General features: G+C 37.4%; 1 protein-coding gene across 11 annotated transcripts in view; it reads left to right on the top strand.

Annotated features, from left to right (window-relative positions):
- The window catches only part of Ppig (peptidylprolyl isomerase G), a 32079-nt gene extending 9729 nt beyond the window's left edge, over positions 1-22350 (top strand). For all 11 annotated transcript variants that reach the window (XM_057754835.1, XM_057754827.1, XM_057754826.1 and 8 more), the window contains 10 exons: positions 13-120; positions 1953-1997; positions 3606-3693; positions 5363-5392; positions 5499-5638; positions 10208-10412; positions 12251-12418; positions 13903-13990; positions 17220-17356; positions 17530-22350. In XM_057754835.1, coding sequence (XP_057610818.1) covers positions 13-120; positions 1953-1997; positions 3606-3693; positions 5363-5392; positions 5499-5638; positions 10208-10412; positions 12251-12418; positions 13903-13990; positions 17220-17356; positions 17530-18628 — 2108 coding nt within the window. In that variant the 3' untranslated portion in view covers positions 18629-22350. The remainder of the gene's footprint in view (positions 1-12; positions 121-1952; positions 1998-3605; positions 3694-5362; positions 5393-5498; positions 5639-10207; positions 10413-12250; positions 12419-13902; positions 13991-17219; positions 17357-17529) is intronic.
- The last annotated feature ends 580 nt before the right edge of the window (positions 22351-22930 follow it).

The raw sequence follows: 22930 nt of genomic DNA, 5'->3' as shown, positions 1-22930 counted from the left end.
TTCTTTCTCCAGGTGAAAAGGGGACAGGGAAATCAACTCAGAAGCCATTACATTATAAGAGCTGTCTCTTTCACAGAGTTGTCAAGGATTTCATGGTTCAGGGTGGTGACTTCAGTGAAGGTGAGACTTTGAGTCCCACAGAAGAGAAGACATACTTATGTTTTAGTTAACATAAAGGTTTTGGGTGTTTTTTGTCGTGCATGTTGAACAGGACATGGAAATTAGAAAACAATTTATATTAAGAGTCTGTCCTCTCCACTATGCGGGTTCTAGGAACCGAGCTCAGGTTGTCGTACTTGGAAGTGTGAGCGCCCTTTTTCCACTAAGCAGCCTTGCAGCCCATAAAGGATCTTTATTTTTATGACTTCTTTACTAGTTTTTAACTGTGTTTGTACAGGTGGCATGTGCACCTGAGTGCAAGTGCCTGAAGAGACCAAAGGTGTCAGATCCTCTAGAGTTGAAGTTATTAGACTATTGTGAGCTGCCTGACGTGGGAGCCGGGAACTGAACTCAGGGATTCTGTGAGAACAGTATGCTTTTAACTGCTAAGCCATTTTTTCAGCTCCATATGGAAGTTTTAGTTTGGTTTTCTTCTTACTCCATTGAAGTCTTTGGTGAAGTACGTAGGAATACTCACAGAAATATAGAAAAGATGAAAACAGAGAAGGGAATTTCCCCTTTTACTCCAGTGCTAGGGAGTAAGCCCAGGGCCTTGTCTATGCTAGTTAGGTGCCGCTCAGCTGTGCCTCGTGACCAGTTGTATCTGTGCATGAATTAATTTCACGGGCTTGCTTCTGAACACAAAACAAACAGTATAGTCTCTAAATCTGTCATATGGATTTGACTTTTGCACAGCTTGAAGTACTCTCTCTAGTTTTTTTTTTTTTTTTTTTTTCAATTTTATCTATGTTTCTCTGTAGCTTTGGAGCCTGTCCTGAAACTAGCTCTGTAGACTAGGCTGGCCTTGAACTCATGGAGATCTGCCTACCTCTGCCTCCTGTGTGCTGATGTGCACTACAATCACCTGGGAAAACAATATTATTTTTAAGGACACTATGAAAAAGTGTCATTTTATTAAGAGACTTGTATACTCACTTGACAGATCTTTTCCCCATAGATTTTTTTTAACATTTATTTATTGTGGGTGCTGGTGTGCTATGGTATGTGGAGTTAGAAAACAGTTTGCAGGGTAAAGTTTCTCCTTCCACCATGTGGGTCCCACAGATTGAACTCTGACTGTCAGATTGGTGACAAGCACCTTTACCCTGAGCCATCTCACTGGTCTTTTCCCATGAATCTTAATAGGCTTGTTAGTTTTGGTTTGTTTTAAAGAACATACCTTTTTTTTTTTTTTTAATTTTTATTTATGTGCATTGTTGTTTTTTCCTGCATGTCTTTGTGAGGGTGTCAGATCCCCTGGAACTGGTGTTAGAAAGGCAGTTGTAAACTGCCATGTGGGTGCTGGGGATTGAACCCAGAGCTCTTAACCACCAGAGATTTCTCTTCAGCACCACCACCCCACCCTACCCCTTTTTTTTCCCAGTTTTCGAGACAGGGTTTCTCTGTAGCTTTAGAGCTTGTCCTGGAAACTAGCTCTTGTAGACCAGACTGGCCTCCTAATTCACAGAGATCCTCCTACCTCTGTCTCCTGAATGCTGGAATTAAAGACATACACTACCACCACCTGGCTTTTGGGGGGGGGGGGCAGGGTTTCTCTTTAGGAGTCCTGGAACTCACTGAAGGTGTCGCCACCACAGCCTGGCGACTTGTCGCATTCTTACTGTAGTATCATAGGAGAAAGGCAGTTTCCAATCTTGTTATTGGCATTATATTGATGTCTTATAATTTGTTATAGTCCTTTGAGTGTTATTGATTCAGAATTGATGAGAAGTGTTTGGCTGAATTTACTATCCTGAGATCTAAGAGTGATTTTTTTTTCTTTTCATTTCTAGGGAATGGAAGAGGAGGAGAATCTATTTATGGAGGATTCTTTGAAGGTAAAATTTTTACATCTAAATTGTTTTTCTTGCCGGGTGGTGGTGGCGCATGCCTTTAATCCCAGCACTTGGGAGGCAGAGGCAGGTAGATCTCTGTGAGTTCAAGGCCAGCCTGGTCTACAAGAGCTAGTTCCAGGACAGGAATCAAAAAAAGCTACGGAGAAACCCTGTCTCGAAAATCAATCAATAATAAATTGTTTTTCTTTTTTATTTAACTTTTATTTTATGTGATTTGATGTGAAGTTGTCAGATTCCCCTGTAACAGACAGTTGTGAGCTGCCATATGAGTGCTGGAAATTGAACCTGGGTCCTCTGGATGAGCACTAAATTGTTTTTAGTATTTTTCACTCATTATAACTTACAGTAGGTCTGGACCTTGAGTTTTCATACAACTAAAGGCAGATAAGTAGAAATAACTTAATGGGTTTTATGCTTCACTTTTGGTATTCAGGAGAATATTCTCTTTTTTTTGTTGTTGTTTTTTTGTTTTTTGAGACAGGGTTTCTCTGTGGTTTTGGAGCCTGTCCTGGAACTAGCTCTTGTAGACCAGGCTGGTCTCAAACTCACAGAGATCCGCCTGCCTCTGCCTCCCAAGTGCTGGAATTAAAGGCGTGCGCCACCACCGCCTGGCTCAGGAGAATATTGTCTCAAATTTCGCTTACTTTTTTGCATTCTCTAATCAAGGATTGGAAGACAAGTTCTTTCCATTAAAGTAAATAATGCTATGGTGAAGGTGAAATTAAGTCTAGACTGATGTTTATTCATGCTCACAATGAAATGGATAAACTGTAAAGGAATCCTATCTGGACTCTCTTACTGTATTGCTGTTTATTTTTAGTGCAATGCTGGGATCAAATCCCAGGCCTTGTGCATGATAGGCAAGCAAGGCATAGAAATTTTATGTACTTTAGTGTCGGTGATAGTGTGCTTGATTAGCATGTATGGGATGCTGAGTTCATCCTTTATGCCAGGGAGGAAAAATTAGTGTTAAATCTAAAAATATATAGAGGAAAAAATTGGGTTCATAATTGGTTCGTTCTTCCTTCGTAACCTACTCTGTTGTTTGTGTTGTGTTTGACAGTAATGAGCACTTCCAGCCAGACATGGTAGCAGTGGTTGTAATACCAGCACTGGGGAGGCTGAGGAAGGATTTGAAGACCAAATTGGCTTAAATAACAAGACCTTGTCTTAAATAAACAAACAGGAACATTTCTGTTATGAACAGGAGTGAAAAAATGAATTTTTTTTTGGTGTGATGTATGTGTACAAGTGTAGCAAATAGGAAATTTGCACATGTGTACAGAATAGAGAAAGACATCAGGGCTCTGTCAATCTGCCTTATTCCTTTAGACAGGGTCTGTAACTTAGCCTCAGGCTAAACTATCAGCTAGCAAGCCCAGCAGTTCTATTACTCCCTCCCACAGCACTGAGGTTACAGGTGTTCAGTAGTCAGTTTAGTCTTATACATGGTTGGGTCCTGGGATCTGAAGTTGGGTCCTCATGTTTGTACAACAAACTTCTTAACCACTGAGCCATCTTGCCAGCCTCTAAAATAAGTGTTTTGGAGCTTATGCTTCTAACATAACTGAAAATTTTTCTTTTCTTTAGATGAAAGTTTTGCTGTTAAACACAACAAAGAATTTCTCTTATCAATGGCCAACAGAGGGAAGGATACAAATGGCTCACAGTTCTTCATGTAAGTATTTAAGGTCTAAAATATCCCTTCTAACCTTACCCATTGCCATTATAAGAGAAAGATTGTAAGAGAGGGGAAACAAAGAATTACTAAAGGGGATGGTAGAACCAGTTACTAAAGATCTCAGATGGGGGTGCTGGAGAGATGGCTCAGTGGTTAAGAGCGTTGCCTGTTCTTCCAGAGGTCCTGAGTTCAATTCCCAGCAACCACATGGTGGCTCACAACCATCTGTAATGAGGTCTGGTGTCCTCTTCTGGCCTGCAAGCATACACACAGACCGAATATTGTATACATAATAAATAATAAATTAAAAAAAAAAGATCTCAGATGGTAGAGCTCGCCAAGAAAGTAGGAGAGGTGGCTTAACGGCATTTCTCCTGTCAGAGGACAAACTTGGGTATCCTTCTAACTTGGGCACCATCCACCACTGTACCTGGCTTTCATTTGTTTTGTTTTGTTGTTTGGGGGTTTTTGTTTTGTTTTGTCTTTTAAGACAGGGTTTCTCTGTGTAGCCCTACTGTCCTGGAACTCACTCTGTAGACCAGCCTGGCCTCAAACTCACAGAATTCAGCCTCTCTCTGCCCCCCAGGTGCTAGAACTAAAGGTGTGTGCCACTACCACCCAGCTATACCCAGCTTTTTGTGTCGGTGCTAGGGATCAAACTCATGCTGTACACCAAGGACTTTCTCTAGTTGTGAGAGATTTTGTACCACGTCTCTGGTACATAACCATGTACCAGGCTTCTAAATACATCATTTTAAGTTTGACTTTGGGAATAAAAAGGAGTTGAGGGCAGTGCTTGCAAAAATTTCATTGAACAAAAAATGCTTTAGTTTTAGGTGAGTTTGGTTTGAAAGAATCTCATGCTCAAGGCTCTTTGAACTTCTGGGTTCAAGTTATCGTCCATCTTAGCTTCCCTCAGTACATGTACCATCATGTTCTTATTTGGACTTGACCTGTTTGAACACTACTTTTCTTCAACACAGAATTTTTCTTTATATCACAGATTGCCTGGTGAAGGCAAGTTCCATAAGTAAACTTGTTTGAACATGGACTCTAAGCAGGAACACTGAGCACTAGTCACTTACTGTGTGCTAGGTGCCATGATTTTTAGATTACTCCGAGAGCCCTGGAACTTGGGTTTTCATGCAAAAGGATCCACAGTTAAATATTGGCAGTTAATTTTTAAATGTATGAGACTTAAGTGGACTGTTTCTATACTGGTTCAACAAATACATTTCAGGGCCACAAACAGTAACTGTTCCCACCTTAAGTCCTCTAATACCCTCCACTTTAACTGTTAAATGTTAGGGTGAAAAGCACTGTTAAACCCATAAGCTAGTAGAATGATCTGGTAAATTTTGGTAATATCAATACAGTAGAACATCATACAATCAGGAATATTTAAGAAACCCAGTTACATTTAAGAAATACGGGTGGATAGAAATAATACCAAATGTTAACTACATGCAGGTCAATAATAAGTAGTCACTGCTTTTATATTCAGAACAAGTGTTTTTTTTTTAATTGTGTAAAAAATTCTTTGCACTCATGAGGTTCTGCTGTGTAAAGGTAACACAATTTCTTGTTTCCATGCACTGTTTTTCTTTTTAGAGATGCTAACTTTGTCTTTTTGTTTTTTATTCTTATATCTGATGACTTCCGAAAGAACAACAAAACCAACTCCTCATTTAGATGGGTAAAGTTTTTTTTAATATTTTACAACATATTTTAATATTTCACAACAACTTTGTTGCTATTAAAGTAAGAAGGTTTTATTTAGACATCTTTACTTAACACTCTAGGCATCATGTTGTTTTTGGGCAAGTGATCTCTGGTCAAGAAGTTGTCAGAGAGATTGAAAACCAGAAGACAGACGCTGCTAGCAAGCCGTTTGCTGAGGTGCGGATACTCAGTTGTGGGGAACTGATCCCGAAGTCTAAAGGTAAGAGCAGGTCCATGTTTTAGGGAATTCTTGTTCAAATAAGCAGAAAGATTCTAAATCTTTGGCATAAAATTCTTTTTTTTTTTTTTTTTTTTTTTTTTTTTTTGGCATAAAATTCTTAATGAAGTGTATATAAAGCATGAAGGTTTTGTGGGATTAGTTATATTTTGTGCTGTTACTTTTTTTTCTAATTTTGTGTATGTGTGTTCCTGCACATATGTGTCTATGTCACCACAACTTCAGTTATGGTTCCTCAGAAGCCATATACAAGGTACCATAACCACAGTATACAGTAAGTAAATTATAGTTGGAAAGAATTTTGCACAATGTTTATCATTTAGTATGTGCTCTGCAGATAATTACTTTCTTCAACCTCTTTGGGTGTGTGTGTGGGGGGTAATGTTAGATCTCTCTGTGTAACCCTGGCTGGCCTGTAATTCACAGAGATTTACACACACAAGTGATAGGTTTAAAGATAAGCATCAACACGCCCCGTTCAACCTCTGTTTCACATTCTAATATAGGTCACATCTGCTAGAATGCTTGTTTTGAAAATGTGCATTTGTTCTAGTGCATGTGATGTTTTAGGAAATTTTGCTTATGCATAATCTTGTCTGCATACTAAGTGAACTTTACTTGACTGAATACCTTTATAGGCACATACAAAAAGTATAAGCTATACTACTTCTGCTAATTTCATGAGCAAAAACTCCTGGTATTTTTTTGAGCAAACTCCTGGTATTTTTCAGTGTTATTATTTATTTTTTATTTCTTAACAATTTAGTCTAAGTAAAACTCAATCACCACTTTTGTTTTCTTTTTTGATATATCACCAATGAAAGTTTGAGTGTTGATATTTTCCTTTGGCCATGTTTTGCTTCTGTTTTTTGAGACGAGGACTCACTCTGCAGTCAGAATGGCCTCAAATTTGTTCTCTTCCTATCCTTGTTCTGCCTCTTTTTTTCCCCTCATGTGGTTTTCTTTTTTTTTTTTATTGATATTTATTGAGCTCTACATTTCTCTCTGCTCCCCTCCCTGCCTCTCCCCTTTCCCCTTCAACCCTATCCCAAGGTCCCCATGCTCCCAATTTACTCAGGAAATCTTGCTTTTCCATATGAAATTGAGTATTGTTTTTTCGAGGTCTATGAAGAATTTCGCTGAGATTTTGATGGGTATTGCATTGAACCTGTAGATTGCTTTTGGTAAGATTGCCATTTTGACTATGTTAATTCTGCCTACCCAAGAGCATGGGAGATCTTTCTGGTGTCTTCTTCAATTTCTTTCTTCAAAGATTTAAAGTTCTTGTCATATAAGTCTTCCACTTGTTTGGTTAGAGTTACTCTGAGATATTTTATGCTATTTGTGGCTATTGTGAAGGGTAGTGTTTCTCTGATTTCGTTCCCAGCCCTTTTCTCATCTGTGTATAGTAAGTCTATTGATTTTTTTGAGTTAATCTTGTATCCTGCTACATTACTGAAAGTGTTTATGAGTTGTAGTTCCTTGGTAGAATTTTTGTGGTCATTTATGTAAACTTATCATATCATCAGCAAACAGAGTTTGACTTCTTTTCCGATTTGTATCCCCATGATCTCCTTTTGGTGTCTTACTGCTCTAGCTAGGACCTCAAGAACTATATTGAATAGATATGGAGAGAGTGAACAACCTTGTCTTATTCTTGATTTCAGTGGGATCGCTGGGAGTTTCTCCCCATTTAGTTTGATGTTGGCTGATGGCTTGCTGTATATTGCTTTTATTATGTTTAGGTATGTTCCTTGTATCCCTGCTTTCTCAAGACCTTTATCATGAAAGGATGACTAACCTGTACTTTTAAGGCAGGATTTGGCTGTATGGCCAGGCTAGACTCAAACTCATAGATATGTATGAGTCGTTACTCTCAACTGTTTTCCTATTTGAAGCAAATTCCAGATGTACATTTTATTAACAGATAATTTTTGCTTTTTCTCCTAAGAAGTGACTCTTTATAAAGATAGCTCTAGTGCCATGATTTACACACTTACTCCTATTTATCTAAACTTGGCAATGTTCATTCAGATCTGTTGAATCAATAATAATTTTGTTGTTTTTTTGAATCTGGACTCAAATAAGGTTTGAACATTGAGATTGTTTGTAAAGACTGGATTTTTTTTGTTGTTAGTTTGTGGCAGGCATAACTGTAGTCTCAGTTACTAGGGAAGTTGAGGTGTAGGCTCATTTGAGGGCAGGAGCTCTCAATTTTTCATGTAATATTTCTTATAAGTGTACTTTACGTGGTTTTGTGTTTCTGTGTCAACCTAGAAAACTGATTGATTCAGCTTTGTTTTGTGTCATATCCTCCCACCCCCAGGTTTATTTTTGTTGTTTTTTTTATGAAACTAGAAGTCACACAGGGTTGATTTCTCCCTGCTCTGCAATTAGTGTTCATCCAGTGCCTCATTAGGAGCTGCCAAAAGATACTCTTAACAATAGTTCCTGTCGGGCGGTGGTGGCGCACGCCTTTAATCCCAGCACTTGGGAGGCAGAGGCAGGCGGATCTCTGTGAGTTCGAGACCAGCCTGGTCTACAAGAGCTAGTTCCAGGACAGGCTCCAAAACCACAGAGAAACCCTGTCTCGAAAAACCAAAAAAAAAAAAAACAAAAAAACAATAGTTCCTTAGTCACTCCTGGAGCTGTTCTGATAAAGAGCAGCATCCCTTTGTTCATCTATAGAAATCATATTGGAAAGGCTGAATGATTTATTTGTATTTTAATTTATCAATACCACAGTGTACTAATGGATTTAAGTATTTAATGTTTGCTAATTTACTGAAATTCCCCCTTATGTATGTGTTTGACCCATTTCTGGCCTGAGTATGTATTTTCAAATTCATCCTTGTACCAGGGTTTTTGTTTTAGGTTGCCAACCAGATCCCAAATCATGACACAAAGACTTATTATTGCCTTTGAATCCTCGACCTAACTTAGGCTGTTTCTGGCTAGCTCTTTTAACTTAAGTTAACCTATTTCTCTTTATCTACCTTTTGCCTCTGGCTGTTTGTTTGTTTTTTTAACCTTTCTGTACTTCCTACTCTGTGTCTGCTGGCTGTCAGCTGCCTGGTTAGCCCTGTGCATCTCCCTCTTTATCTCCCCCCCCCTTTTCTCCTCTCTCCTCTCATTCTTTCTAAGTCTAGACTTTTTTCCTCCTATATATTCTCTCTGCCTGCCAGCACTGCCTATCCCTCTTCTGCCTACCTATTGGCCATTCAGCTTTTTATTAGACTAATCAAGTGCCTTACACAGGTAGGTGAAATAGCACATCTTTTCTAATTAAATTTCTAATTAAATGTAACACATCCTTATATCGTTAATTTAAGTGTAGCAAAAATAAATGTAACACATCTTTACATATTTAAATATTCCACAACACATCCGAGTCTGAATTAGCACAGCTTTAAATGGGTCATATTGTACCTATTGAAAAGTTCATATGCAGTATATATGATAACTTATGTTAACAAAGCTTTACTTATGCTAATATGTTCTTTAAAACATCCAAGTTTTCAGAAACTTTTAAAAAAATTATTTCCTGCCGGACAGTGGTAGTACATGCCTTTAATCCCAGCACTTGGGAGGCAGAGGCAGGCAGATCTCTGTGAGTTCGAGGCCTACAAGAGCTAGTTCCAGGACAGGACAGCCACAGAGAGCCCCTGTCTTGAACAAAGAAATCATTTCCTGAGCTGACAAGATGTCTTAGCGGGTAAAGATGCTTGCCATATAAGCCTGGTGACCTGAGTTCAGTCCCTGAATCTACCTGAACCTGGAACTCCACAAAATGGTCCTCTCACCGTGGCACACACATATAGCACGTGATGATGATAACAAAATAAGTTTCAAAAAATTGATTACCTAGCCAGGTGTAATGGCACACACCTTTAATCCCAGTACAGAGGTAGAGATGGTGGGTAGATTTCTGTGATTGAGGCCAGCCTGATATACATAGTGAGTTCCAGGACAGCCAGGACTACCTAGTGTCTCAAAAATATTCCCTAATCAAATTAAAATTTCAACTTGAGACTTTTTTGTAGAGACTTTTAAAACATATTTATTATTGATAAATTATTTCTGGTTATGGGATTGTGCTTCAGTTAAAGCTATGTTTCTATTTATTTGAGGAATTTTCAGTCATGGATGTTTAAGCCCAGTGCCAATGAAAGTCCCTTCCGATGTTTTTCTGGTACTACCTCCAGTCTCAAAAATAGAAGTGGAAAACAATAACATTAGAAACTGGGGGTTCTTAGGTGTTAGTTACTCTGTTTAAAATTTTTTATTCAAATGTTTCTTAAAATTAACTTGGTTTTGACTTTGGAGCTTTTTTATTTTCAGAAGTACTTTGGCTTAATAGAATTTTGGCTCATGAATCTGAAAATCTGTATTCTAACACTGAGTCCTGACTGAGTTGAGAAGACTGGATGAACAAAACAACCTACTACTGGCCTTAATAAAAATCTGTAGAAAACTTTTTGTTTTTGTTTTTTCGTTTTTTTAAGTAAGTGTGCCTAAAAATTATTCGGTGGAATCTTTTTGTTTTTAAAGTTAAGAAAGAAGAAAAGAAAAGGCACAAGTCATCGTCGTCGTCATCCAGTGATTCAGATAGCTCAAGTGATTCTCAGTCCTCCTCAGATTCTTCAGATTCTGAAAGCGCTTCTGAAGAAAAATCCCGAAAAAGAAAAAAGAAACATAGGAAAAACTCCCGAAAACATAAGAAGGAAAAGAAGAAGCGAAAGAAAAGCAAGAAGAGGTCTTTACAATGCTAATATTGTCTATAAAGATTTTTAGGCTAATTTATATAAGAGCATTAAAATAGATTTTATACCAGTATCATGAAATCATGCAACAAAAGCTCTCAGTTAATTTTATGTTCTCCCAGTGGAATGAAGCTTTTGTTTTTTTGTTACAGGGCTTTTATTTTTTATTTTAGTCTGGCGTCAAATTCATAGTCCTTTTACCCCCTCCACTGTTGTGTGAAAGAACTTTTCCTGGGGAGATACAACACACACGCCTGCACATACCTTTAATCACCCCAGATAGGGAGCCCACAACACACACGCCTGCACATACCTTTAATCACCCCAGATAGGGAGCCCACAACACACACGCCTGCACATACCTTTATCACCCCAGATAGGGAGCCCACAACAGACCAAAGTCTGGAGACCACCCGAGTCCAACTTGGTGAACTAGTGAGTGGTATTGAGGTTACTTACAGAAGCAGAAATTACTCAGACAGCCATATCACCAAAACCCACCCCAGCATAGGTGACAGCTCACAAAGCTGGGAATGTGAAGCACACTGCACAGCCTGCAGGCAGCTCAGCGATGGAGAGTGCCCTTTCCAGGTGCCTCAGTTGATGAAAACCTCTTCCCGGCCTCTCGGCCAGTTTTTGCTGCTTCTGGCACCTGGTATGGTCTGAGAATCTTTTGTAGCTTGTCTTTTTTCAGAGTCTTCTTTGCATCAAGGCTCTGCTTACTCATGCAGGGAGGGCTCAGTCAATCTTGTCAGTTTCAGAGACTTCCTGAAGCTATTTTGAGTTGGTGGTTACTTTCCTGCTTAAGGAGCCTCCTGCAGGATGGAGTGTTTGAATCTCAGAGGAAACTGTTACACTACATCCTCCCAAGTAGCGATAGTTGCAGGTGCACGATGTACTCTGGGTTTGGATTTTTTATTTTGAAGAGATTTGTGAGACAGTTTTGAATTACAGTAAACCAGTGATTATGCCCCTTATTGTGTAGCAGTACATATACAGTCCTTTTTTATCTCTCTGCCCTGATAGCAGTGCATATAGATTGAGGCAGATGATTCAGTCACTATTTTATTTTCTGCTTTTTTTTGAAATGTGTTTATATTAAAACTTAATTATACCTCTTATCTCTAAAGTGACTGATTTCTTTAGCCTGTATTATTTTATATAAAAAATTTTGTTATTTGTTTGTCTGTAGGTGTTTGCATGCTGTGCCCATGAATGTCAGAAGAGGGGATCAGATCCCCTGGAACTAGAGTTACAGATGGTTATGAGCTGCCATGTGGGTACTGCCTATTGAATCTGTGCCTTCTGGAAGAGCCGCCAGTGCTTTCCACCACTGAACCACATCGCCAGCCCCTACCCTGTATTTTAAATCTATCAGAATATATTGCCTACAGGGTCCCATAGTTTAGATCTTTCTTTTAGAAAGATAAGAGTTTGATAGCAAATGGGTTTTTTTGTTTAGTTGAGTTGGCTGGTTGATTTGTTGAGGAATGAGGAAGAATTTTATTTATTTTTGCCACATGATCACATCTTTAAAAGGGGCAGATATACATATTTTGATATTAAAGAACTGCTGGACTGATGAGATGGCTCAGCATGTAAAGGCATTTGCCACCAAGCCTGTTGACCTGACTTTATCCTGGACTCACAGAGTGAAAGGGAGAACTGACTCCTGCAGGTTGTTTTCAGCTCCACATGGGTACCATGGCATGCATGCTTATACACACACTAACTGAAAATGTAATTTAAAAAGAGAAGAATGCTAACAGCTGGAAATTTTAGACAGGTTCATAATAGCCAAATGTAACTTACTTTGATTTTACCTGTTAAGCCCATCTAGTGAAAGTGAAGCGGAAAATCTTGATGCACAGCCCCAGTCTACCGTCCGTCCAGAAGAGATCCCTCCTATACCAGAAAATAGATTCCTAATGAGAAAAAGTCCTCCTAAAGCTGATGACAAGGAAAGAAAAAACAGAGAGAGAGAAAGGGAAAGAGAGTGGTATGTGAATGTGTCTATTTTATAGTATTGTTATATAGTACCATACAAGTTTTCTGTAAAGACTTTCCTGAAGCTGTTGACAAGGAAAAGGAAGGAACAGAGAGAAGGAGAGTGGTTGTGAGTGTGTTTTTCCCTGGGCCTTCCAGGTTTAAAGAGAGAATTGACTCCTGCAAGTCGTACAAGCATGAGAACCTTAGTGTCGTTACTGACGCCTCTGCAATAACCTGGTTACAGAAGCATGCTTGATCTCAGTTCTGGGGAGGTAAAGGTGGATGAACCCTTGGGTTTTGCTTACCAATCAGCTTAGCATACCTGCTAAACTACTGGTCAATTAGAGACCCTGTTTCAAAAAACAAGTTGAATATCTCCTAGGGAATGACCCAAGGTTGACCTCAGACCTACCCACACAAATGGGTGCAACTGAATTTATATGCACATGCATTGACAAACACACACACTGAAAAAGAAAAATTAACCTTGTTTTATAAATCTGTCTAAAGGGGAAAGTCTTATTTTTCTAACCTGACTTTATACTGACTTTATACTGTAATTTATACTGACTTTATACTTTCGTTGGGAAGTTCAGATATTTTGAATATTTTCTACATAAATCTCTTATTGTTACCAATTCTATTGTTGTTTATAAGTCATTTAAATAATTACATGTAAAAATTAAAAAAAATTGAAATCTCTCTTAATCATGATGAGTAATACAATTTTAAAATAACAAAATTCCAAGTATGGTACAAAAATATGCCATGCTTTTCATAGTATACAAAAATAAAAGTTTGGAAGCTGAGATAATTTTGATTGAGTTATTTTTTTATTAGTTAGGAAGAGAATTTTTGTTTGTTTTGGTTTTTCAAGACAGGTTTTCTCTATGTAACAGTCCTGACTGTCCTGAAACTTACTCTGTAAAGCAGGCTGCCCTTGAACTCAGAGATCTGCCTGCCTCTGCCTCCCGAGTGCTGAGTGATTTTAAGGAAACAAAGATTAAAGAAGAACTATTTGAATGACTAAAGTTCAATCTTTCAAGTATCACTTACATGGATATTATAATGAGCTAATTTTATGTCTAATTTAAAATCAGTTCAGTTTCACAGAACTGTAATATTTGGCCAATTCAGACCAACTTGTCTCTGCCTAATGTACGTTGTTTAATTTCTCCAAAGTTATCTTACTAATGCACAGCTGCTCATAGGAGATTTTAAAGCATTTTGGAATAAGATAGTTTTACTTTCTCTCTCTCTCTTTTGGAACCCCTCTGTGGTACTATATATTAGTTTCCTTAGCACTATCAAATCGGTTTCACTTTACTAATAATTGTTTGTTTCCAAGAACATTAACGTTCAGGGTGGTAATGCTTACTGGGATCTGATAGCATTTTCAGTTATAAATTAAATATATTCATTTAGATCAGTAAAGCTATATTTTCAGGATTTCCTCTTTATAAAAGTAATATATTTCCCTTTGCTTGCTTCTAGTAATCCACCTAACTCCCAGCCTGCTTCATACCAGCGACGATTCTTAGTTACTAGGTCTGGCAGGAAAATTAAAGGAAGAGGACCAAGGGTAGGTGATTCTTTGTCAAAAATGTTAATAATACTGCATTTACCTGTCTTAGAATTTAGAGTGTTCAGTGCTAGAGTGCTTGCAGAACATGTTTACAGCGCTGAGTTTCAGATCTCTAGCACGACAAGGGAAAAGGAATTGAATGTTTTAAAAATACAGTTAAGTGCCATTTAACTATTTAAGTTACTAAAACTATAGAAGAAATGCATGTTTTGAATTATATCTTTTTCTTACAGTAACTTTTATATCTTGGTACTTCTAAATTGAAAGAAAATTATAAATATACATATTTTAAAACGGGATTGAGATGGGTGTGATGGCTTATACCTTAGAAAACTAAGGCAGGAAGACTACTATGTGTTTGAGGCCAGTCTGCTCTGCATAGTGAATTCCAAGCCAACTTGGGATGCAGCATGAGACCCTGTCTCAGAAATGCATAACATTAAAATGAAATCAGAACATTAAGGGTCTTTTTGACATTTGGTAATTCGGGTAAGAATTACCAAATGTCTATTCTTGCCAAAAACTAAAAATTGATCGTTGCATTTCTTTCTTCCCTTCTCCTTTCTTCCTTTCTCCTTCCCTCCCTCCATCTTTCCTTCCTTCCTCTCTCTCTCACAAGTAAAAATTGATTCTTGCATTTTTCTTTGTTTCCTTCCTCCTTTCTTTCTCTCACTAAAAATTGATCATTGTATTTCTGCCTTTTTTAACTATAAATTTTCCCATTGGAATTTAAATAACTTCCTTCAAAACATTTTTTTAAATATTTATTTATTATGTATACAATATTCTGTCTGTGTGTATACCTGCTGGCCAGAAGAGGGCACCAGAACTCATTACACATGGCTGTGAGCCACCATGTGGTTGCTGGGAATTGAACTCAGGACATTTGGAAGAGCAGGCAATGCTCTTAACCTCTGAGCCATCTCTCCAACCCCCTCAAAACTTTTTTTAGAAACTTGGCTATACTTTATATCTTAAGTCTTTCCTTCTTACCCAGTCCCTCCTCCCCCTCGCTTTTGTAGTCTGTTGAAAACAGCACCTCTTGTCTGGTTGGTTCAATTTACAAAGTCCATTACTTAATCTCACCTTCTAATATTCTCTCCATAATGTTTTACTCTTGTCTTTTCCTATCTCTCAAGCCAATCTATCTTAAATTTGAACTACATGTGCATGACCTTTATAAATTAGTGTCAAGGCTCTAGCTCATTTTAAAATGCACTTCTTGGACAAGCTCTTTAGTCTCATGGGTGGCAGATAATTCATAGTCCCATCTGTTCTTGGCACCAAAGGTCTATTTGGCTAACAAGCACCTCAAACTTACCATCAAGAAATCTCAGCATAAGCATTTACTCTTCAGATCTTGTGTCTCTTTAGGCTGTTGTTCACAGTGACTAGGACCACCACCTGTTTGCCTGTTTCACCCTAAAGCCAAAAATCATTGTCTTTCTCCTTTCTTTTTGTATTTTATATAACTTTTTATGCCAGCACCTGTAATTTCTTTCCCTCACTACTCTTGCATGCATGCACTTCTATAAAACTTTACTCATAATGCTGTCTCAAATATAAATGGCTTTCAAACTTGTATTTGGTAGGGTTTTGTTTTTGTTTTATTCATCAGTACTGGTTTAAACTTAAACCTTAAATGATTGCAGATCCTAAAGTACTTTTGTTCATGTGAATTATATTCATCAATATTAGTTTTTTTAGAAATTAGAACTACAAAATACTCATCACAAGTATAAGCTATAAAAGTAATTAAATCAGCCAGGCTGTGGTGGCACAAGCCTTTAGTCCCAGTGCTAGAGGCAGTGGCAGGTGGATCTCTTGAGTTCAAGACCAGCCTGGTCTATAAGAGCTAGTTCCAGGACAGGCCCCAAAGCTACAGAGATACCCTGTCTCAGAAAAAAAGAAAGAAAGTAGTTCAATCAAAAAGCGTGTTTTTTGGTTTCTGAGTAATCCTACCGGATGATCATGAGGAGGCAGAAGTGGAAAAGGCATATGGTGTATTTAATCAGGTCAGGGTAGTCAGAAAGTGCACATCTGGGCTGTGGTGTAGCTCCAGTGGTAGCGTATTTGCCTAGTATGCAGAAGGCCTTAAGTTTAATCTCTTCTAGCACTTTGAGCATTGGGCAAGTCTGTTACTGATGTAGTATTGACTTTGGGATAAATAAAAACTAGTCAACCACAGGCTGAGTCCTCACAGAATCGACCCTTGTTTACTTTATCAGTATGATCTAGGTTTACTTTCTCTTGGAATTGTTCTCTTTAGCCGTACTTCACCTGTCTTGTAATCATTTCTAAAATAATGCTGTTTGTTTCTGTCCCAGAACTTTTAGTATAGAGGTTTTTTATAATCTTCCATGTGTTGTTTCATCTTCATACTAGATAACTTAGCAAAAACTTATTCCTTCATTTTCAGGTTTTATTATTTTACATGATCACATTCCTATAACTGTGTCAGGTCTCTCTTCGATTATTTAAGCACCATTTCTCCTTCTATAATCATTCTGTTGTAGTTTAATGTATGTATCCATTAATTTGTTCCTGTTACTCTATAAGTTCCCAGAGGTCAAAATCTGCTATATCTTGGATCACTGTTATTTCTTTGGTAATGTGGTTAGCCATTGAAAGAACTGAGTAAATGTTGGTTGTAAAAAGGGGATTTTTGTGTTTATTCTACTTCTCATGATATTTGCCTTCGAAAGTAACATTCGAATAGGAACTTGGGAATTTGTAGTAATTATACCAAGTATTCAAGCACTAGATGAGTGGGACTGTTGCTAGCAAGATGTGGTAATGTTTCTGACTTAGAATTTATGGTAAGACTATTTCAGGCCTGTTTTCTGCCTGAAAGCTGAGACAGTTGATTATGCTCAGGATTGGATTGTAGAGTCTGATGTATACTAAGCACACATTCTTAGGCATTCCTAATTTGTTTTGTTTTTGTTTTTCGAGACAGGGTTTCTCTGTGAAACAGTCCTGACTTGTCCTGGAACTCAATCTGTATACCAGGCTGGCCTCAAACTCACAGAGATCTGTCTGCCTCTGCCTCCCAAGTGCTAGGATTAAAGGTGTGGGCCACCACTGCCTCATTCATAATTTTAACAATTTCAGAAAGCAGAGAAACCTCATTCATTTTATTTCAACCTAGAAATAAGTATGTATCTTAGCTATGGTATCGCTTAAATTTTTATATGGTCTTTTTTTCCCCTTTTATTTTCTTAAGCGTTATCGAACTCCTTCCAGATCCAGATCAAGGGATCGTTTCAGACGAAGTGAGACTCCTCCACATTGGAGACAAGAAATGCAGAGAGCTCAAAGAATGAGGGTGTCGAGTGGTGAAAGATGGATCAAAGGGGATAAGTAAGATTTAAATGTTATTTCAAATGATTGATTTTTTTTTTATTTTTCTGTACAAATACTTTATTGGGAACACTTTTCTCTATACCGTACAGAAAGCACAGTAGCATTGTAGTTTATAATTATACTGCTTTTTCCTAATATTTCCAAATATCTTTTCTTCCTTTACTTTTTAGGAGCGAGTTAAATGAAGTAAAAGAAAATCAGAGGAGCCCAGTTAGAGTAAAAGAGAAAAAAGTAACTGATCACAGACACATGTCTGAGAGTCCAAACAGAAAAATAGAAAAGGAAAAGAAAGTTAAAGACCATAAATCTGAAAGCAAAGAGAGAGAGATCAGAAGAAATTCAGAAAAAGATGATAAATATAATAAAAACAAAGTGAAGAAAAGAGGCAAATCAAAAAGTAGGAGTAAGAGCAAAGAGAGATCCAAGAGTAAGGAAAGAGAATCAAAGCATAACAGACACGAAGACAAGAGGATGAGGTCAAGAAGTAAAGATAGGGATCATGAGACTGTTAAAGAAAAAGAAAAACAGTTGGATTCTAAAGGGAAAGATCAGGAAAGGAGTAGAAGCAAGGAGAATTCTAAACAGGTAGAATCAAAAAGCAATGAGCATGATCATAGCAAAAGTAAAGAAAAGGATAGACGTGCACAGTCTAGGAGTAGAGAACGCGACCTAACTAAAAGTAAACACAGTTACAACAGTAGAACAAGGGAGCGAAGCAGAAGCAGGGACAGGAGCAGAAGAGTGCGCTCTAGAAGCCATGACAGAGATCGCAGCAGAAGCAAGGAGTACCACAGGTACAGAGAACAGGAGTATAGGAGAAGAGGAAGGTCACGGAGTCGGGATCGAAGAACTCCAGGACGATCGAGAAGTAAAGACAGGAGGAGGAGAAGGAGGGATTCCCGGAGCTCAGAAAGAGAAGAAAGTCAAAGCCGAAACAAAGAAAAATACAGAGGTCAAGAAAGTAAAAGTTCACACAGAAAAGAAAATTCTGAGGGTGAAAAAAGAATGTACTCTAAAAACCGTGATCATAATAGCTCAAGTAATAACAGGGAAAAAAAGGCGGATAGAGATCAAAGTCCAGTAGTGTCGAAACCAAAACAGAGCAGTCAGGACAATGAGTTGAAAAGTCAGGAGGACGAGAAGACCAGATCTCCAGTTGAAAAAGAAAACCAAAAATCAAAGGGTCAAGAAAATGACCATGTACATGACAAAAATAAAAAGTGTGATCATGAGTCAAGCCCCGGAACAGATGAAGACAAAAGTGGATGAGTGAGTTGTGTACACTTATTTCCGCCCTATCTCAAATTTTAAGTTTTCGAGACTTAACTGTTAATATCTCTTTTTTGTTGTTGTTCTTATTGTTTTGGGGTTGTTTTTATGTTTGTCTCCCCCCCCCTTTTTTTTTTTAAGTGAACTTCATTGAGTTGATGATCTTTTGATAATCTGCTACCTGGATAATTTGTACTGCAAAGTTTTAATAAACTTGAAATGAAAACAAACCACTTTGGTGTAATATTGTGTGCTATGTTAAACTATTTTATGTATTCATTTTTCTGTTGCAACAATTAGTCAATAGCAGCCTACTTTGCTTAATCAACCATTTGGAAACAAGCTTATCTGTTGGTTGCAGTACATTGTTAGACAAGTTTGCTTTTTAATAAAAATCCCTTGAGAAACCACTAGAAGAAGTTTTATATAGTTTTTGTTTTGCATTTATAATAGGCTTACAGCAAGTTCTTTCAATTACACAGAAGCAGGATCTTTATGGGATTGTGAATCATCACTTGATTTTACAGTTATTTGTAACTGTATTTACTTACTTTCCTTGTGCTTTATACCTTATACTTTACAATTCCAACTGTAGCGTGTTCCTTAGTACTGTCCATGTCTCTGAGCTATCAAAATGAGATGAATGCTGTTTTCTGTTTAGGTGCTGGTTGAGCTTGAGTTGCTGTTATACAGCATTTGACAGAAATTATACCTTGAAAGATCAGACTATGTTTTTAATTCTTGTTACTTTTGGTGTGAAGAACTGAAATTGTTGCTTTTTAAGAACATGTTATTACCTTTTTCTAACAATTTAAAAAATACATTTCTCATTAAAACATACTACTTGTGTAGGTACTTAAGCTAGACTGATTCTAAAAAGCATTAGTATTGGAAATAAGATTTCACTATTTTGGCTACTAGCCTATATCACATTGAGTGTTAATTCTGCATGGTTTGGGTTTTCTTAAACTTGGACTAACTTCTCTAATTCTCATAGCTGTGACTATGAAATGTCAAGAAGATGCATCTTTCTGTGTATGTACCACGATAGGCTGCAGCATGTTTGTGACTCTGGTTTCTTTCTGTTCAGATGGCTTTAGACCACTTTACTGTTAACATAATTTTAACTTGGCATGTATAACATTGCCATATAGAGTAGAGTAGAAAGTTGCAAAATATGATACCTTACAGAGATAAACAACATATCCAAAGTCCATTCAGAATTTTGTGTGTTGTATTTTGCTATTTTTTGTGATGTGTGGCCTTTTATTCTGTAATATTCTTCTAAATAAAACATTGAACATCCGGCAAACACAAAACCTGCCTCATTTGAAAAGTATTTCAAAACTCCAATTAATAGTAGTCTTTAGAAAGTTTTGTACTTTAATATTTGTCAGTATAGTGTCAACTCTTCCAAGGTAGCTTCTTGGTAAACCCAGTAGCTACTCAATGCTATTTGTACTGAATAAAGCGATGCCTAATATACTTCCCATTGTTATTCCAGTAAGATACTGGCAGTGTAGCTGGTATAGAGTGAAGGGTGTGGTGATTTTGAAGCTCTTTGGAATATTCTGAAATAAATACCCATGGTGGCATCTTTACAAATTGTTTCTCCTGATGGAAAGAATTAGTATATATATGTATGTTACATATCTGAAAATGAGTTAATTATGTCTTAAATTCAGTCAGTTGTGTTTTAAAATACATCCCAAACTATCTAATCTTTAAGAAGGACTTTCCAGTTCTTACAAAACAAAACGAGACCAGCCTGGTCTACAGAGCTAGTTCCAGGACAGGCTCCAAAGCCACAGAGAAACCCTGTCTCAAAAAACCAAAAAACAAAAAACAAAAAGAAAAAAGAAAAAAAAAAAAAAGACATGGGAGAAAATTAGTAATGTCTGTAACATGCTGTTTGGGTTATCAAAAGAATTGCTCCGAAGGAATGAGAGAGATCAAGGAGCAAAAAAGAAAAAAAAGAATGGCTCCGTGCGGAGCATTTATTTATGGGCTCACCCACCCCTGCTTTGTTAGTTGTTTTTTTGTTTTTCTTTTTTTCCAATAGAACAGATATGAGTTGAGAAGACAATCATCTAGACTTTATTTTCAGAATATAAAGAGCGTTTAGAAAACTACTTAACTATCATTAATTGTACCTCAAGATTCACAGTTAATCTGATTGCACAAAGCGCAAGCCCTTGTTTTAGTAGTTGTGCTAGTAGATTTTTAGTTCTTTCTTATACATTATTTTCCCAAAACTATTTCCTATTCCTAATTTGAATTTACAGTTAATTTGTAATTTTGTCTTTATACCTTTTAAAAGTAGTTTAACTTGTTTTTATTGCTTGATTCCAAAGCTGAGGAAATTGTTTCACTATGTAAGACTTCAATGATTATTGTTTGAATTATTTTTCTGGGTAAACTGTCTACTACAGAAATGAACACTACAAAGAGATTGTAAGTGAAAGTAAAGATAGGTTTTGCATCATAGCTGGTTCTCAATGGGTAGTGCCAATGGACGAGATGGATCAGAATGTCTCCAGATACCCATAATAGATTTGTGTCAGGAAGGAAGCTACTGGTTGTTTTAAAACATTGACTTAGAACTAGTTTCTTTTAAATCACTTAATTGGAACCTTTAGAATGTGTCAAGAATTAATCCGTCAGCTCTTTGCCCCAATGTGGTCCAGATGCTCACTGGCTCTGCAGGTGGCCTTTGCTTCTTGTTTCCTAGTGGAAGGTGTTAAGCTAAACACGAAAGACTGCTTCATGTTATGGATAGGAACATGCTGGGTTTCTGGCATTTGGGGTAATAGTATTAACTGATGAGTCTCATTAACTTTCTAGTGTGTATTTTGAGCAGTTGGTATGATCGTGATTGGTCGTATCTGTTCCACATGGTGGTAGTTTTAATCACAGAACTTTTTACAACAGGTCTCTGTAGAAATGGGTTGGGTTTCTCTTTCCCCAGAAGGGACTTAGACTTGATTGATATAAAGAACTAAATGAGCGTTTTTGTGTCTTTTGTTTCTATTCACTGTAAGTATTCCTTGTATGATTTATGCATTTACAGTTGGCAAACTGTGTAGTTTGATAAACTTTCATTGTTAAATTTTTTTTAACTAATTCTTGTTTTATAAAATAAAGTATATGGCAAGTGCTGATTGCCATCACTGCCTGCAGTGGGGTTCTCAGCTGCCTTGAAGGGATTCGCCTGCTATGTGACAAACAACAAATAACACTAAAAACAAGAAGGCTGTCCAGGCCACAGAGGGAAGTGTTGAGGGCTCTGTTCACTTCATTTTTCCCCCAGTGCCAGAGGGTGTAAAGGTATTGGTTTGTTTCTGTTTGCTTTTATTTCTCTTTTTAGACAATTCCATGTCACTAAAAGCACATGCTCTGTATTCTCTGACTCCCCCACATGCCCCGTGTGTTTATAGTATTTTTGAAAGATTGATAAATAAATTGGGTATTTCTATGGGATCGTAAGTCTGGAAGGGGAAAGCATAATTAAGTTAATGAACTTCTTTTCCTAGCTCCAAAGTCACTGTGATGTATATTTTTTTAATGGAATTTAGAAAACTTGTTTCCTCGATTGTAAAATTAGTTTACAAATGCTGCTTCTCTTAGCATTAGTCTAGTAAATGTTGGACTGTTTCCTGCAAACTGCATTTTACAAAATTTAAACTTCAAAACTGTATTAACTTTTATAGTTAACATTGTATTAAATAAAGTATACTATAATAAAACAATTCAGAATCGTATTTTTTAATTGTTAGTTTCTTATTAAAAATGAAATGACAATCAGCCTATAAAATACTATATAATAGAAATGCAAAGTCATTTGTATTTTGAGAAAAACAGGTAATTGGCAAAATGGATCTTTAAGAATTTATTGGACAGCCGGGCGGTGGTGGCGCACGCCTTTAATCCCAGCACTTGGGAGGCAGAGGCAAGCGGATCTCTGTGAGTTCGAGGCCAGCCTGGTCTACAAAGGGAGTTCCAGGACAGGCTCCAAAGCTACAGAGAAACCCTGTCTCGAAAAACAAAAAAAAACAAAACAAACAAAAAAAAAAAGAATTTATTGGACACAGTGGCTCACACTTTTTTTTTTTTTTTTTTTTTTTGGTTTTTCAAGACAGGGTTTCTCTGTGGCTTTGGAGCCTGTCCTGGAACTAGCTCTTGTAGACCAGGCTGGCCTCGAACTCACAGAGATCTGCCTGCCTCTGCCTCCCAAGTGCTGGGATTAAAGGCGTGCGCCACCACCACCCAGCAGTGGCTCACACTTTTAAGTCCAGCACTTGG

Source organism: Chionomys nivalis, chromosome 22 (assembly GCF_950005125.1).
Source record: "Chionomys nivalis chromosome 22, mChiNiv1.1, whole genome shotgun sequence".
Classification (NCBI taxonomy): Eukaryota; Metazoa; Chordata; class Mammalia; order Rodentia; family Cricetidae; genus Chionomys; species Chionomys nivalis.
Note: the sequence above shows the minus strand (reverse complement) of the source record. Positions and strands in the feature narration are given on the sequence as shown.